Source organism: Apteryx mantelli, chromosome 7, assembly GCF_036417845.1.
Source record: "Apteryx mantelli isolate bAptMan1 chromosome 7, bAptMan1.hap1, whole genome shotgun sequence".
NCBI classification, from domain to species: Eukaryota; Metazoa; Chordata; class Aves; order Apterygiformes; family Apterygidae; genus Apteryx; species Apteryx mantelli.
Window position 1 is genome coordinate 44,235,852 of NC_089984.1, and position 16,754 is coordinate 44,252,605.

General features: G+C 40.0%; 1 protein-coding gene across 1 annotated transcript in view; it reads right to left on the reverse strand.

Moving 5' to 3' along the window:
• The window catches only part of TCERG1L (transcription elongation regulator 1 like), a 116,873-nt gene that overhangs the window by 17,437 nt on the left and 82,682 nt on the right, over window positions 1-16,754 (reverse strand). Inside the window, exons 6-8 of the mRNA XM_067299573.1 lie at window positions 13,952-14,046; window positions 10,022-10,110; window positions 4,959-5,113 (exon numbers count right to left, since the gene is read on the reverse strand). Of these exons, the coding sequence (XP_067155674.1) occupies window positions 4,959-5,113; window positions 10,022-10,110; window positions 13,952-14,046 (339 nt within the window). The remainder of the gene's footprint in view (window positions 1-4,958; window positions 5,114-10,021; window positions 10,111-13,951; window positions 14,047-16,754) is intronic.

A 16,754-nucleotide genomic window follows, 5' to 3' on the forward strand; every position in this document is an offset into this window, starting at 1 on the left:
AAAATGGACGGGTTAGCTGCTTGGAATAACTCGATATGGTGAAATTTGATTCCACTGAAGTCAATTAAAACTCTCCTAGACTTCAGTTAGATTAGGATTTCACCTCCAAGGGATTTGCTAGAAAAAAATTTAATACAAATGGAGAATGGTAATTATTTTTAAGCTTATAAACTAATTTCAAGTTCTTATTTGTGCAGGTTCAATCTTCGTAATACTGAAGCTAATATAATTTGGCCATTTATTTCAAACGGGACAGAATTTTGTTCTTAGCTCATTTTGTTTCCCTGTTTTAGGGAAATTACTTGCATATTAGTGTGCTTTCAGCAAATGTTACCTTTTATCTATATTAAGTACACGAACCCTTCTTGCTAAATTCTTCTTTGGGAAGCTCAGTAAAAAATACAAAGAAATAAGAAAAACAATCTGTAGACCTAGATGGTGGAATATAATTCAATAAGCATATTATAAAGCTATTAATCAGGAGTTAAACAACCTGTGGAGGCAGCAATGACCTTAACTTCAATAAATTCTGATGATGGTAATATGGAAATAAGAGAGCACTGATGTTATTTTAAAGACAACTGAATTTAAAGATGACTCTAGGTTCAGTGATGATTGGGCAAGCACAGTCTTCTTTCTACAAAATCCACTCTGACTTTAGTATTTATTTCCTTCTGCTGATACATGACCTATCTGAAGTTCCTCTTCTGAAAAATGACAGCCTGCTTGCAGGAGAGATACTAAATCCTCCTTGCTTTACTGACATGAGTGACTACTATGGGAATTGTATCTTGAATGGAACAAAATTAGAATTAGTATCATCACTTAAAATTTCAGTGCAATGGAAAACTTAGTAAAACATGGCAAATGATATCTACACTCTCACTTAGGAAACTATTGAACCGTATTGTACCATTGGGCCTCTACGCAAGATTATATACTGACTGTGAAAAGGAAGAGAGGCAACTGAGCACAAAATCTAATAATTGATTTAAAGCTGGAGGAAGAATATTACTTGACAGCAATCTTGCCATGAAATCATGAAGCTGAGAGCTAGCCCAGTCTGACTGTCTGCCAAGCTTAATTCTAATTAATTAAATCATTCAACTAATTCCAGTCCTGTAATGAATTCCAGTTCACTTTCCAGAACACAAAAAAAACACCGCTCTTCAGCAGTGGACTTAAACCATTGTCAATCCATTGGCAACACACAGAAATCTGATTCATAATTTTGTAAAGAAACTTAGCATACATACATCTTATCTAAGACTAGTTTACCTATCCTATTTATACGGGCTATTATCCATTATCTAATATCCTATCTATATTTGTATTTTTATCTGAACACTAAAGAATCCAAAATATTTGTGGGAACAGAGTGGACTAAATTGTAACTTTCAGTATGGATCAGGATCAAATATGAATCAATATACAGTTTTGTGTATTTAAAACACCAATTTTCTTTTACTCAGCTGGGGCAGGGGGAAATTTTCCTCAGCCTAAACATTCACACAAAGCATTTTCAAAAAAAAAGAAAGAAAAAAAATCTTTTTTCAGACTGAGACTTTCTTGATATTACAGGGGTTTTCATATCAAATTCTCCCACTTGTCACTGTCCCTTAGCAAGAACTGATTCCTGTTCCACTAGCTTTTTGGGTGTTCTCACTGCTGTGTTTTTTTTTTTTTTCCATTAAGTTGGCAGAAACTTTGATAGTTATGATGGAGTAAAAATAGGTGGCCGGAGAGCTTCAAAGTTTGCTCAGGACTCTTTTCCATGGTGCTGCACTCGATCTTGCTAGAATGAGTAAAGTCTATGCTTAGTGGTCAGACCTGAGGGACTGCAGAGAGGTTCGCAGAGAAGGGCAGTATCAGTCAGAAGAAGATATGATTTGAGTCGCATCAGAATTCTGGAACAAACATTAGATTCTCCATATAGCTTTTACATTTAATACATTCCTTGCAAATGCAAGATGTTCTTGTTCAGTAGTTCAGAAACCTTTCCTGCAGCTCCGCTGGGTAAGTTGTAGTCATCTTTTTGTCTACTGCATTTATACACTCTAATGACCTGCACAGTTTGATAACTTTGACTGCACAAATCCCAGTGGGCATATATTTGAGTACCACACGAGCCGAGAGGAACAGGAGTAGATGAAAATGCCTTTATCCATTGCAGTAAGAACAATTTCAAGAAATCGTTCAGAAGAGAAAAGGATATTACGGTCAGTATATGATCCCACTAAGATACGGAGGAGTAATGATAATTAGTGAAAAGAAAACACAGCTGTAATCAGAATATGTTGCACTATTCTATCAGAAAGCTTTAACTTGGTAAAATGGATGATCAAATTATGCAGGTCTGGGAAGCACTGCCTCTGCCTTGGCCCTACGTTTTGTTAAGGACGGACCTATTCGGTGGGACAGTCTGTGTGTCTGCAGGGAACCGAGGCGGGTGTGATGCCGCTGAAGCCACGCGTTCCCTATCACGCCCTGGCTCCACGCACGCTCACCGAGCCTGGAGACGGCGGAAGAGGCCGTGCCTCCCTTACGATTACAAGAAATGGCCTTTTGCGAACCCATTAGCAAAGAAGCATGACACCTTCATAAATCCCTGAAGAACTAATACTTTGTGGAGGTAGAATAATTGATAAATGAATAATTTTTCATTTATGCCTAAATTATAAATGCACTTGATCTTTCAGTGGAGTGATGCACAGATAAACTGTAACACTCCATGAATAATTATGCTTGCTCACATTTCTTTGTGCCTTTGATTTAAAAATTCTAATTAAAACTCCACAGCAGCAACTAAACTAAATAAATTAGGCAACTATTGTTGCAAACACACAGCTCATTTCTTTTATTTATTTACCCGACATTACAATGTAAGAGCAACGGTAACAAATAATTCCTTTGACCTCACCAGCTAATATACACTAATTATAACCTGATCTTCTCAAATACTGAGCAACCACAAGTTCCAATTATATTAAAGAAGACGAAGACTATTAGCAACAATGAAAACCATGGTCATAAAGAGCCTGGTGCATGAATCAAGTCTTAGCAGTACATATACATAATAGAATATAAAGGATGGAACACAGAACAAAAAATAAATTTTGGAAATGACACATATCAGCAATGGCTTTAGATCCTTCACATTAATTAATGATAGACTATGAATAATGGCCCTTATCTTTGGTTATCATGCCCCCCAGCCAGTAATTAATCGATCTTTCAATAAATCCTGCAACTTAAAGCTTAAGCTATATTTTTCTCCTGAAGAAGGAACTTCAGCAGATATGCTTTGGAATTATTCAATGGAATTTATCAAAACTTGCTCAAGCCATATAAAAAAACCACATGATTTTGTTTCAAGCCTCTTACAATTTAAATTTATATTGAAAAATGTAATGATATTATATGTTGATAAGGAATACATAAATAGAAAACCACTCTCTGTAGCATTTCTTCTTAAACCTCTAATAATGATAACATAAATCCTGATTATCACTCACTTGTATCTACCTGTAAGCACAGTCTTTCAAATCCACAAATGCCTCACCACCTTTATTTTGCAATAGTTAATTTGAAGCTGTGCCTGCATATCAAAGCATACATTATGGCCCTGATAGCATGAGTGTAAAAGACGGGTCAGTTCCTGAGACTTGCAGACTTATCTTTAGTTACAAAATATTACACTTTTAAATAATGATGAAGGTTATTTCCCCCTCCATATTTCTAGATCTTGCCACCAAAGAATAGCTATCAGCTGAAGGATGTTCTCCAGCGAAACTACCGTTAAGTAAAATATTTGTGTGTGGTGGAAGTAAGAATTCCCTGGCATAAACAGCTCATCCAAACAAACAAGGTTTCTGATGGCTGGCACAGATCTGGATGACTCCCCGCAACGGCAGATCTTCCTGACACAGCTCCCGCATGAACGCCGGTGGAAGGAGTTGGGAAACAGAAGAAGTGTCCGCACTGAACGGAGCAGCTCCCAGTAACAGGGCCAAGGGGGTAAACGTCAACTGGTGAAACAAGATTTTTGGAGAGAAACACAGTGGAAGAAGCTATGGAGCCTGCTGCCCCGGCAAGCTCAGGCCGACACGTGGGGGCAACCTTTGGGACGGTCACCAATGGATAAAGCTGGGGCTGACCTATGAAATGAAGGAGAGTGGACTGAAACGACAGCATAGCACAGGGAGCGCGGCAGGGCGGATACAACGGAGGAGGGGTGGGAAAATCAGGCTGGAAAAACTGTCTCAGCAAATTGGCCTGTCTAGCGGAGGACCAGACGGCAAACCTTGGATCAGTGAAAAGCCATGGCCTTTCTTTTAAACTACATTTTGAACCACTTAAAATATATTGCTGTAGATCAGCAAGTTATTCTTTAGTCAGTGCCAAGAATATCCCCTCCAGGAATCCATAGTGTTTAGAAGGTGAGTGGCAGAGCTATGTCTGGACTGAAGCATCCATGTTGCTATCAAACCTTTTAGCACTCATTTGAGATTTACTGTTGGGATTTTTTCTCCCTCTACAATTTGGCCGAATACCCATTAACTACAGAGTATCTCCTTTTTTAGAATAGTCAATAGGACATTTGGATAAAGAAAACAATGCTAATGCATTCCTAATGTACATCTTGGAAATATAAGTGTAATAAGACATAAAGACAGCGTCTTCCAAGATGTATTTTATATGTCAAAGACTCATCCAAAATAAGAAGCCATCTATTTCTTCATTGGAAATAATGAAAATCCTCAATCCCCAAGTTTAGCATTTCAGTAAAACAAATATTTAGTAATAAACATTAATTTTAACACAGTACTTTACACAAAATCTCAAAATGAAAACCATTCTAATTATGGTTATCAAATTTTCGCTGAATGCATTTAGCAATCAAGTTGCATTTAACATTTGAGTTTTAAATAAATGCAAATAATCACAGCATTAGTTACTTGCTGAAGTTTCCAGTTTGCGTTTATGAGGTGGGTCTTCAATGATTCTATTTATATCGCCACGATTCTTTAGATCCACTGGTTTCTCCCATACAGACAGCTGCATTGTAGGGTTGAAGAAGAAGACTCTGTCATCTCCAGTCCAGACTACACACCTATTTCAATTGATAAATTGTGCTTAGATAATATCAAATACACTTACGAACAAGAAATTAACTCATGGCTAGCTTATTATATCCTAGTTTACAGTGCACAGGTGAGACTCATTTCAAACTGACAACCTGCAAAGGCCCTGCTACCCCATTCAAGTTATCTTGAGTAGAGTAACTCTTTCCATATCAATAAAATGCCATAGAAATGGTATAAACATGCCGTAAGAGCAGTAGGTCCCATATTCTATCATGGTAGGAAGAAAGAAACAGGACAGGAGGAAAACAGGGATGTTCATAGCAAAAGAAGACATAGGAAAATACATTTCATATTTTAAGGATGTTAACTGTGAAAGTAGGAAGCCACAGAAATCTTGATAGCTGCTGAAGAAAACTAACAAACACTATATTTGCAGTCTGACTTACACACACGCACGCACGCACGCACATAATGGGAAGATGTTAGTCTCTGAAACATAGATACCTGGAAGGAACAAATCTTATTACTAGTTCTCCAGTGCTTAGTTGTTATTAACACAGTAGGGAACAGAACTGTTTAAGAAGTCTGGTCTGGGCAAAAGACTGCAAACGTGAAAAGTGCCACATCACTGCAAAGTATTTTTACAAGATACTTTGAAATTTTCTGTATACTACTTGTAAGACATCACTGCTGATCTTGCCCATACATATAATAAAGAATATATTACCTTTGTAAGAAATGCATCTTTGTACAATTGTGTAGTGCAGGAAGTAGTTCAATGTAAGAAATGTGTTATTGAGTCTGAAGATCAGAGTAATTACGTTCAGTAAAGTTAAAACATTCACAAGATGAACACCAGCGCGAAAGCAGTTGAACAAACTCAACTGTTGACTTTTCAGTTATACTTACACAACATACAAGTTTCTGCATCCTGAATTTGGTGACATGGACATGACAAATATTTTAATAATTCCATATTATTTTAATATACAAATGTTTTGGATCACAAAATAGCCTCACAAAACAGATGCTCCGTTCGCTTCCGAGGCAATGATTAGCCATAATTAGTACGCCTGACTCTGCACCTCCGCGCTGCAGGGTCCCCTCTTCTAGCCCAGACCCTGATTATCAGGTCACGAACTGCAACTGAGCCATGAGCCACAAGTCTCCCCTGCATAAAATACCACGGGGGCCTTTTACGGGAACAGTTTAGAATGAAGACTCCACAGTATCATAAATACCACAGTCATACCAGAAGGGAGGAGAAAGAGCTTAGCATTTAGGTGAAGAGGACCGATGTAGCTGATTAATTTAAAAGGGTTATATTTATCCTCTTATCAAATATTAGACTTACACTCAGGATATAGGTCAATCCCAGAAGTAAATGCCTGCTTTGAAATGTCCCTTACTGCAATTTATTTTATTGGCAAATAAGCATACTGGAATTTGAATCACTAGGGGAATTAGTTGTAGATGATGATAAACTTGAAACCAGCATGTTGTTTAGGATCGATGAAGTTCTCACACACAGACAGGACTATCTAAGCTATTACTTGACAGAGATTCTAATCAGTATTTACAGAAACTTGTGCTTTGTCCCTGCTTATATCCTGATGTGCTTACTGCTTCTCTGACCACTCAAACAGATGTTGATGCTGCTCATTAATCACTGAACACCACCAGGTCTCACTTGCCGTTACTCAGGTTAGAAACTCTGGGGTCCCTTGTGACGCCTCTTCTTTTTTCTGTAACTAATGCAATTTGACATTTAATTAGAAATTAGTGTCCCTTTCCCAATGTAACATCTCGCCTGTCCCTCTTTGGTAAAATAACAGTTTCAATTATCCAAAGGGGAAGCACAGTATTTTGTCACAGAGCATAAACTGGAAATGCAGATACTGTTATACTCGTTTTTCCATTTAGGAAATTGTAACCTAAGTATGAGTAAGATTAGGAGTAAGATTATCATAAGATGATAATATTGATATATTTTATTTGTTTCATAAGGCAAATAAGGTTTATAAGGTAAATAAGGTTACCTTTTATAAGGTAAATAAGGTTTGGTAATAGTCTTGAAATTTTTTCTGCTATTACAAATTGCACTCTAGCTAATTATGGTAGGTCCTCTGCCTTCCATTTTTTTTGATTTATGCATTAACTTGATGTTTGGAAACACTGATGAGATGTGAAGACCTTAAGTCACAGATCTTTTTGGGCTGGGCATTACTGTCCTAGTCTCCTCGATAACCAGTTTCCTCTGAGTCTCAGCAGCAGACAACAGTTATCTCAATCCTTCTGATATTACCAGAGAAACATGACAGTGTGAGAAAGAAGGAGGGAGAAAGGACATCCAGCTGCATAGCTTTTGGGTGAGCAGGCAGTGCCTACGGAAGATACAACAACGGATGAAGATAAGGTAAGCACTGGTGATTTTATTCATTACACCAGCACCCACTGCTGCCTGTCTCCGCAGAACTCTCCCCTCTTCTGGCTCTATCCCTTTTCTATCAGCTTCTTCTTCGTGCTCGTTCTCCCTCTGCATGTCCACAGGCTTCTGAAATCACCTCCTGTCCTCCCTCTGCTTAAGGTCCTACAAACACTTTGTGAACTTTAGCCTCGCCTTTAGTCCCGCTGGAGTTAACCGAGGTATGCAGCTCATAAAGCCCAGCACGCAGGACCACCTTTGCAGCAGTGCTGACAGCGTTACGGGATGGCAGCACAGGAGCTACGATTCCTTCCGCTTTCTTCACACGGTGATTACCACGCAGTTTGGAAACCCCTAACAGTCTCCTCCAGCTTTCTCCATTCTCTAGGACATCTCTCTGGGACCCTAACAGCCATCTAGTAACCTAAAAGCTGCCAACAGTAGAACGAGAAACATTTCTTAAGTGTTCACCATCTGTTTTATCAAATACACTCAATAGCCATCTATTCTAGACACTGATCTCTATTAACAAGTTAAACTCTTCTGTTACAAAAGTGGTCAGCCTTAGTAGTGGAAATAATGGTAATTAATTCATAGAAAACATAATTATAGATAGCATATTATGTGTAAATGGCCAGCATCCCACAAGTTTAAATATATCCTTAAACATATGACTTGTTATTTTTGAAAAAAAGATTATTTTTGTAAGATCAGCATCCACTGAATAGGCCCATCCTACTTTTTTGAATAAGGAGTGGAGGATCAGGTCTGGAATTATCTGAATTCCATTGCCTTTTGCACTATGTGCTGAATGTCCTGCAAGGCTAAGAGGGGCTGGCAGCACATTAACAACTGGAAACTCACCTTTTAATTTGTTTTAAGTGGTACAACCTCCAGCCCCACTCAGATTTCCTGCTTCTGCTCCAGAATGACACCCCAGCATATGCTTGGTGATGTCACATCAACCATGGATCCCGCAGAAGCATGGAGCCAACCTATGGGTGGAGAGTGGTTGAAGTAAATTCAGGATTTTGTTGAATTTGTGTCACACATCTAGTTTTATAAGACTTTCCTATCCAAAAAATTGTAAATTATGAGTGAAGCACCCGACAGGCATACTCTGTGCTCCATTACGAGTCATGGTGCAGATTAGACTTTGTCACATCAGAAGGGGACAAGTGTCAGTATGAGGGCTACACCATTTTCCTCTGGTCCCAAAGGACCAGATTTTGATGCCTTCTCTAGCACTCTGAGTACTGACTTGGTCATTGAAACTATCAGGAGACTCTGAAAAGTAAGGTTACGCCCTGAAGATAAAAATATCACAAGTTTGGACGTGAGCGTGGTGTACTTTTGATTAATGTACTGAATGCCCGTTCACCATTCAGCAGATACTGCTAAAGAAGATGGAATGCCGTGAGTTCCCCTTGTGCATTACCAACTGGTTAAGTCTCTTTTGAATAAGGATCACTGATGCTATAAACTGCTTATGACACTCCTGGATTCAAACATTTCCTGTTTACTATTTCATATTAACAGCAAATGTCAGGAAGAGAAATGGTTAATATAAATCACAAGTTTATGATGTCTAATTTATGTATGACATCAGACTGTGTTTACAACACTGCTTTGCAAAATGGCACTGTGTAATAATACTAAATAATGGCTGGTATTTGCAGAGTCTTTTAACCAAAGATTCCACAGATTTCAGTAACTGACTATAAACTAAAATGATTATTTTGTCCAGCCTAAAGCGCATATAGGTAAAGGAGACAAAAACATCCATCTAGTGAACCATTCAGGACAGAAGGTGAAGACTTTTTTTTTTTTTTTTTAATTTTAAAACCACATCAGAGTTTTAGTTATATAGCATGTAATTACCTGAATGGGAACCTGGTCAGGAAACCTGGGTCATGGGACACAACCTATTTTCACAGATACAACCTGCAATCAATACCAGTCTTGCAAGACAACAAGAGTTTTCCACTGCCAATGAAATAACTACGAGATGAAGAGGATCTGGCCCTAAAAAGCATGACCATTTCTTACAGATCTTACATTTTCTCTTTGATCCCTCCAAGCACTTTCCAAGCTGGATCCTCAAAATGTGTGAGGTCTGACAAGATCTGAGCCCGAAAGAACCAGGCTGAACATTAATACCACACTACTTTACAAAAGCCAAGCAGAGATACACAGCAACAAAATTGGAAAGAAAAATAATCAGTTACATTCTGCAGGAATTGATTTCTGGCTATCAGTAGCGCACTCCACTTACCCTATAAATCTCAGGGAGCTGGCTCATACTGTGTTTGCCGCTATGTCCTCTCATTTTCGTTAAGTATATGATTAATGATGAAAAGCTGCAGTGGAAGCTTGCAAAGGAATACAGCGTTGCTACTTAGCATCCAGCGCAGCATATTTTCCCCACATAACAGACCACTAATGCATGTTTGGCTAGAGCAATGAGACTGATGAATGACTTTTATTAGGTCTGCTTGCACTTGCTTACCATGGTGAACCTGGCACTGGAGTGGATGCCACAGGCTTGTTGCCATTTGCTGTGCTGTCATCCTCATTTAGTAGTTTTAAAGAATGATCCTTGAAAGACAGATAGAGATTAGTCAATGGATAAAGCTGATACATAAGGATGTTATTGTCATAAAATCATACCCTTTAACTTGAAGTGGATTACCCAAACTGCCATTATTCCACTAGTGGTTATATGAACAAGCAGCTACCTTGAGAACAACCTAGATAAACTGGAAATAAAAATGTTGTCCCACGTCAAACAGTACAAATGAAAAACCAGTAGACATGCTTTTGTACATGCCAACAGCTCACTTGGGATAGCATGTGTAATTCTGTACATTGCAATGTAAGTAGGATAGGTACCTCGTCAGAAATAAAACGTGTGGAATGAGAGACTGAGCCCGAGACCTGGAACCAGAAGGAGAGCTGTGATTGCTGAGCGCTCTGAGGAACCATTCGAAGTCAAAGCAACAGCACACACACGGGAGCAGTGGGGAAACGGCAAGGAAAAGGGGTGCTGGTGACCCAAGCTGGCAAGAAAACACTTTTATAAACTTTAGTGCTTTAAGTAGTATGTGACGGAAGGAACTGGTTTGTGTGACGGAAGGAAACAGTTTGCATGGACAGAACCGGAGCAGCTGTGAGTGAGAATCCGGGGAATACAGAGTACTCTGCAAAGGTTAATAGTATCTCTGTGCTCACTAGCTGTTTAGCTGTTCACATTTTTCATGGTGCTTTGCAAAGCCATAAGGCTCGCAAAAGCAATTCTCTTTGGCTTTGGCCAACCATGTCACCCACTTGAAACTATGCAGAGGCCTGACGTGCGGGGAACTGACTACACTTGTGTTGCTATCAGACAAACTTGTGATACGGTTCTGGCCGTTATTCAAAAAGCTGGCCTGTACAGATGGTTTAACAGATAATATGGCATAGCTGAACAGCTGCTTGCATGGTATTTCCGAAAAGTACAGGCAGTAAGTGTTTTAATGGTTAAAGAACAGCTATTTATTGTAGTAGCTTACGGAAACTAATTGAGAGGGGGCGGCGTGGGAAAGGAAGGCAGCGATAGCTCAGTACAATATCAAAGCTTGAGAAGCACATATATAATTAAAAAATAATAAAGCATGCATACTGAGGTCTTCATCCTGAAAGTACTTTACAGCTTAAGGCACTAAGGAATGTGCCTGAGCACCAGTGCAGCTGTACATGTGGGGAATACCTGCAGAGTCTGGGGGTAGACAGAGGAGTTTTGGTTGCAGAAAGCATAAAGATGACAGCATGATAGGAACGCAACAAATGAAAATAAATTGAGCAGTGGCTCAATCTACATTTCCTCTCCTTGCAGTACAGAGCTCCTAACGTAAAAGGCATGTGGGCAGGAGGAGAACAGTGTGGGGAACAGAACATGCCTGTTTGAGCACCTTCATTACTGCTACTTTCTGAGACTGAGACGCTCTTCCACACCAACATACTCGGATAAAGGTATCCCTCTTTTAGCTTTAGCCATTTTCATGATACCTGTATGAGCTGTGCAGAAAGCAAATGTTTCTGTTTATTTCAGAGAAGATGGAACCATGATTTAGGTCCTTTTCCTTTATACAATACTAATAATTTAGCTTTTTTAAAAAAGCTAATGAAGTTACAAACATGTAAGATTACCTATCTGTAAGTTACACATAATATTTGCTTTCCATTTACATTCACCTGTCACTTTTATTTAAGGACCCCACGACTGATCTTTAAAGAAGGGCTACAAACAACATTTGTTAAGAAGTGCATAGCATTTTAAATTAGTAACATCAAAAAGGAAGGGGCCATGAACAAATTCTTCCTTGTACGTGGGGAGATGTGTATAGGCATCTAGAATTTAAAGCTCTACAGGGACTTAACAGCTGCAATCTGGGAAATACTCATTTTTCTAGACATTTACACTGGCACCACAGAACTGGGCTCAGCTATGACACTGATGTGATGCCCAGCTGTATCTCCCCAATACAAGGTTAGAAACAAAGAGGGAGAGAGCAGAAGAAAAATGCCACTGCAAGGCCACCCTCAATTTTCTTTGACAGGTCATGGTGATCAGCAGAGGTTCCTGAGGACAGGAAGAAAGCAAATGTCACCCCTATCTTCAGGATGGAGGCAAGGAGGAGGATCCAAGGAACTACAGGTGGGTCAGCCTCACCTTGATACCTGGGAAGGTGATAGAGCAAATAATTCTGGAAAACATTTCCAAACATGTTAAGGACAAGAAGGTGACTGGGACTAGTATGCATGGGTTTATGAAGGAGACATCCTGCCTGACCAACGGGGTAGCCTTCTACAATGAAGTGACTAGCTCAGTGGATGAGGGGCGAGCAGTGGATGTTGTTTATCTTGATTTTAATGAGGTTTTCAACGCTGTCTCCAATAAGATCCTCATAGACAAACTGATGAAATCTGAACTAGATAAAATGGATAGTGAGGTGGATCAAACACTGGCTTAACTGCCAGGCTCAGAGGGTTGTGATCAGCAGCACAAGGTCCAGCTGGAGGCCAGTTGCTTGTGGTGTCCTCCAGGGGTTGATACTGGGGTCTATACTGTTCAACATCATCATACCTGACCTGGACGATGGGGCAGAGTGCACCCTCAGCAAGTTTGCAGACGATGCAAAACTGGGAGGAGTGCCTGGTACAGCAGATGGGTGTGCTGCTGTTCAGAGGACCTCGACAGGCTGGAGAAATGGGCAGAGAGGAACCTCGTGAAGGTCAAAGGCAAGTGCAAAGTCCTGCCCCTGGGGAGGAATAACCCCAAGCACCAGGACAGGCTGGGGACCGGCCACCTGGAGAGCAGCTTGGCAGAGAAGGACCTGGGCTCCTGGTGGACACCAAAGCGAACATGAGTCAACAACCCACCCTCAGGGCAAAGGCAGCCAACAGCATCCTGGGCTGCATCAGGCAGAGCATTGCCAGCAGGTCGAGGGAGGGATCCTTCCCCTCTGCTCAGCGCTGGCGAGGCCGCACCTGCAGTGCTGGGTCCAGTGCTGGGCTCCCCAGTACAAGAAAGATATGGACATACTGGAGCAAGTCCAGGGAAGGGCCACGAAGCTGATTAAGGGACTGGAGCATCTCTCACACAAGGAGAGGCTGAGAGAGCCGCGACTGTTCAGCCTGGAGAAGAGAAGGCTCAGGGGGATCGTGTCAATGTGTATAAATACCTGATCGGGTTGGGGCGGGGGGGGGGCAGGGTAAAGAAGGCAGCCAGATTCTTCTCCATGGTATCCCGTGACAGGACAAGAGGCAGTGGGCACAGATTAGAATACAGCTAAACATAAGAAAAAGCTTTTTTTTTACTGTTGAGGGTAGTGAAACACAGGAGCAGGTCGCCCAGAGAGGTTGAGGAGTCCCCATCCTTGGAGATATTCAAAACCCAACTGGACACGGTCCTGGGCAACCTGCTGTAGATGACCCTGCTTGAGCAGGGGTTGCACCAGATGATCTCCAGAGGTCCCTGTCAAACCCAACTATTCTGTGAAAATCACAAACATTCTGTTTTTTCAGTTTAACCTTCTAGTACATGAATTTTGTCCCAGATTGTGTCACATCTCCACATTTGCACACAAACATACACATTCACATAACAGAATCAAGAATCACTGATTAACTGTGCTAGCTATTATTCTTATAGCATGGGGAGAAAACCAGACATGAATGTCCTTTCTCTAAATACTATGATGCTACAGTGACAGAGCTCATATAAAGTACCAAGACAGATTAAATAGATAGCTCTTTAAAATTGACTGTGGGGAACCATCCTATATTGATAGCAAAGCTCTAGATCAAAGAACAGTCCTTTATTCTCACTTAATTTGTGCAGTGCAATATTTTAAAAAGACTTTTTTTTAAAAGAAGAAAAAAAAAATCCATAACAGACCTTATCGTCATCATTCTCCACTGGCTTACTTTTTCTGTCAGTATGTAAAATCAAGGCCGGTGGGCAGGAGGATCTACTTGATTCCTTGCCATTATCTGTGAGAGCAAAATATTTTTTTAAATGTACAATAAATACATTCCCAACACTCCACCGAACCACCTCACCATCTAATACAGAACCTCTAGTAGAGAATAAAACAGCTGGTGCGCCAAAATGCTTCATTATTTAAAACTGAAGACTGTGGCTTTTGGCAGGCGTGACCTTCTGCAAGAGCATGCTACCTTAAGAATTTTACTGGGGAAAACTAAGTCAGTAGGCACTGCTGTTTATTTTCTGAAAGCAAGGAAGACTAAAGTCTCACTAACATTGCTAACTCAGGGACAGAGTAGACAGTTTGTAGTGCTGGGAAGTACAGGAAACGTTATAAGCATTTACTGACCAGGCTGATCGGAGCTTTGCACTGGGTGCTTACGAATTTCATGACAAGACTCAACCCAATTCACACCAAACCTGTTTCTATAGGCCAGTGAAAAAACAGAACTCCAGTGAATCCATCTCCCCTGCACTCAGTCGTGTCATTTACATACACACATGTGACACGTGTGACAAGGATCATATTACTTTTCTAAATATCACACATTATTTTACTGGGACACATCCAAATACTTTAGAGTGAGATTTTTATTGTATTGAGCTTTTTATCCTGCTTTCCCTGAAATCAAAGCAGAAAGTCTCTTTTTTTATGGGAACGTGAATATATCTCATGGAAATTATCAACTGCTTGAAGCTCCTAGTAGCACTCTTCAAACCTTTGGAAACTCATTTTCCCCTTAGTTTACTAAATTATCACCTCATCACTAGAATGAAAGTGAGAACACTTATGGAAGGGGAGGAAACACTTAAGGTAACTTAACAGAAGTGACGTAATAAAATCAAAACAGATTCAATGGGTCTTACAAAATACATTTCCTTAAAAAAAGGTTCATAATTAGGCAGTCTCAAAATGCATGTGTTATTTCTCCTTTTAACACTGTATAAACTCATTGCTTACGCTTACACTGCAAATGTTGACAGATAAGAAGAGTAGCATTTTTCACTACTTAGTATCAGGCTGTACCTTCGTGGGATGAAAAGATGATCAAATGGAGGCTGTGACTCTATCTTTTCTTAGCGTATGACTATCTTTTCCTGACATTTATGCCACATCCATTCATATCTGCTTATCTGATCGTTAGCTTGCCCTAAGCTATCACAGCATACGTTTGCAGCAGCTTTAAACTGGTGGAAGTCAATTGCCCTTAACCGAGGATGTGGGATTTACACCAGTGAGAACATCTGGAATTAATACCTTACGTACAGCCCTACAAAAACTGGCTCTCTGCGCACTGCGCAGAACCATAAGCACTCTTTCCGTGAACGTGGTTAATGACTAGAGGACACTGCCGGGAGAATTTGTAAACTCTGTTTCCCTTTGAAGCTGGAAGATACTGTTATGCTCTGGGTTAACTTGCATGGAAGTTGTGGATGGGCTTTTAATTGCATTTTAATTGGAAACAGTTGCAAGAACAAGTTCCTCTCCTTTATAAAACAACAGTTGTCTCAATCCTAAAAATAGGTATTTACCCTTAACTCAAACTAAACCACATCACTAAATAACAAGGGTTTCCACAGAAGTGTTTCCTACAAATTTTGTGTGTCTCGATAACAGAGAGGCAATAGGTAACAGCATGGAAAGAGGGAGCAAGTAGGAGACACAGACTTAGCAGTCAGAAAAGTATTTCTCTGACTAAAATCGAAAAAGAGAGATTCTTTTTTATTTTCTGTAACACATCTGGGGTTTTGAGCAACAATATTCCATCCCACCTGTGACAGGCAGGACATCATGTGTTCTTAGTAAGTTAATCGAGCTTAAAAAAAAAAAAAAAAAGTTCTCTCCCACTTGCTCTTCCTAACTAAAGCAATTGCCTTTTCTCAAGTGAAACGGAAGAACAATTTATTTTACCCTAAACATAGCAACGGGTTCAGTGGAGAATGTGTATGGCCTGCGATATGCAGATGATTGATTGGACTACATGATCTAGTGGTTCTTCTTAGTCTAAAGGTATACAAGACTGTGAGCAGGGTCCATGCCATGACATTTAGAATTCTACCTTAAATTCCTACAAAATTTTAGGCATAGTTGAACAACAGATAATGATGATGTTTCAGCTCATTCACAATATAAATTCCAAGAGCTATATACAATGATAATCAAGCATTACTCTGCATACACGCCTGAAGAGTTCCAGCCCGGCAGTACAAATTATCAGAGGCGGCTCAAAACACTCCGAAATTACTGACATAACGATCCCTGCACCTGTACTTATGTACGGTGCTGCGGATGCCCAGCAGACGTGGCACCGGCTTTGCAAGGAGACCTCCGTTTTACACTCGCCCACCGCACTCACCTTCCAAACCCCAGGCAGCGGCGTAACAGATTTCTTTGCGAACTCCAGGTACAATATTATAATACAAATGGGAGGTTATACTTCCCGTTATAGAGTGCTATAATGAGGACAAACCATGACATATTCATCTCACCTTTTAACCAGCTCATCCTAAGAGACTGGGAGAATTTTCTGTCTGCCAAATAGTCTAAAACTTTGTTAGCAGCTTAAAAAGACTACTTGAAAGCACTGCTTTTCTAGTAATGCATATTATATAGCAGATTCACATGTAAGAATACTATTCAATTAATTTGAAAATTGCTCAGATTACAGAAGCATAGATACATACATGTAACACGAACTACACTGACAAAAAT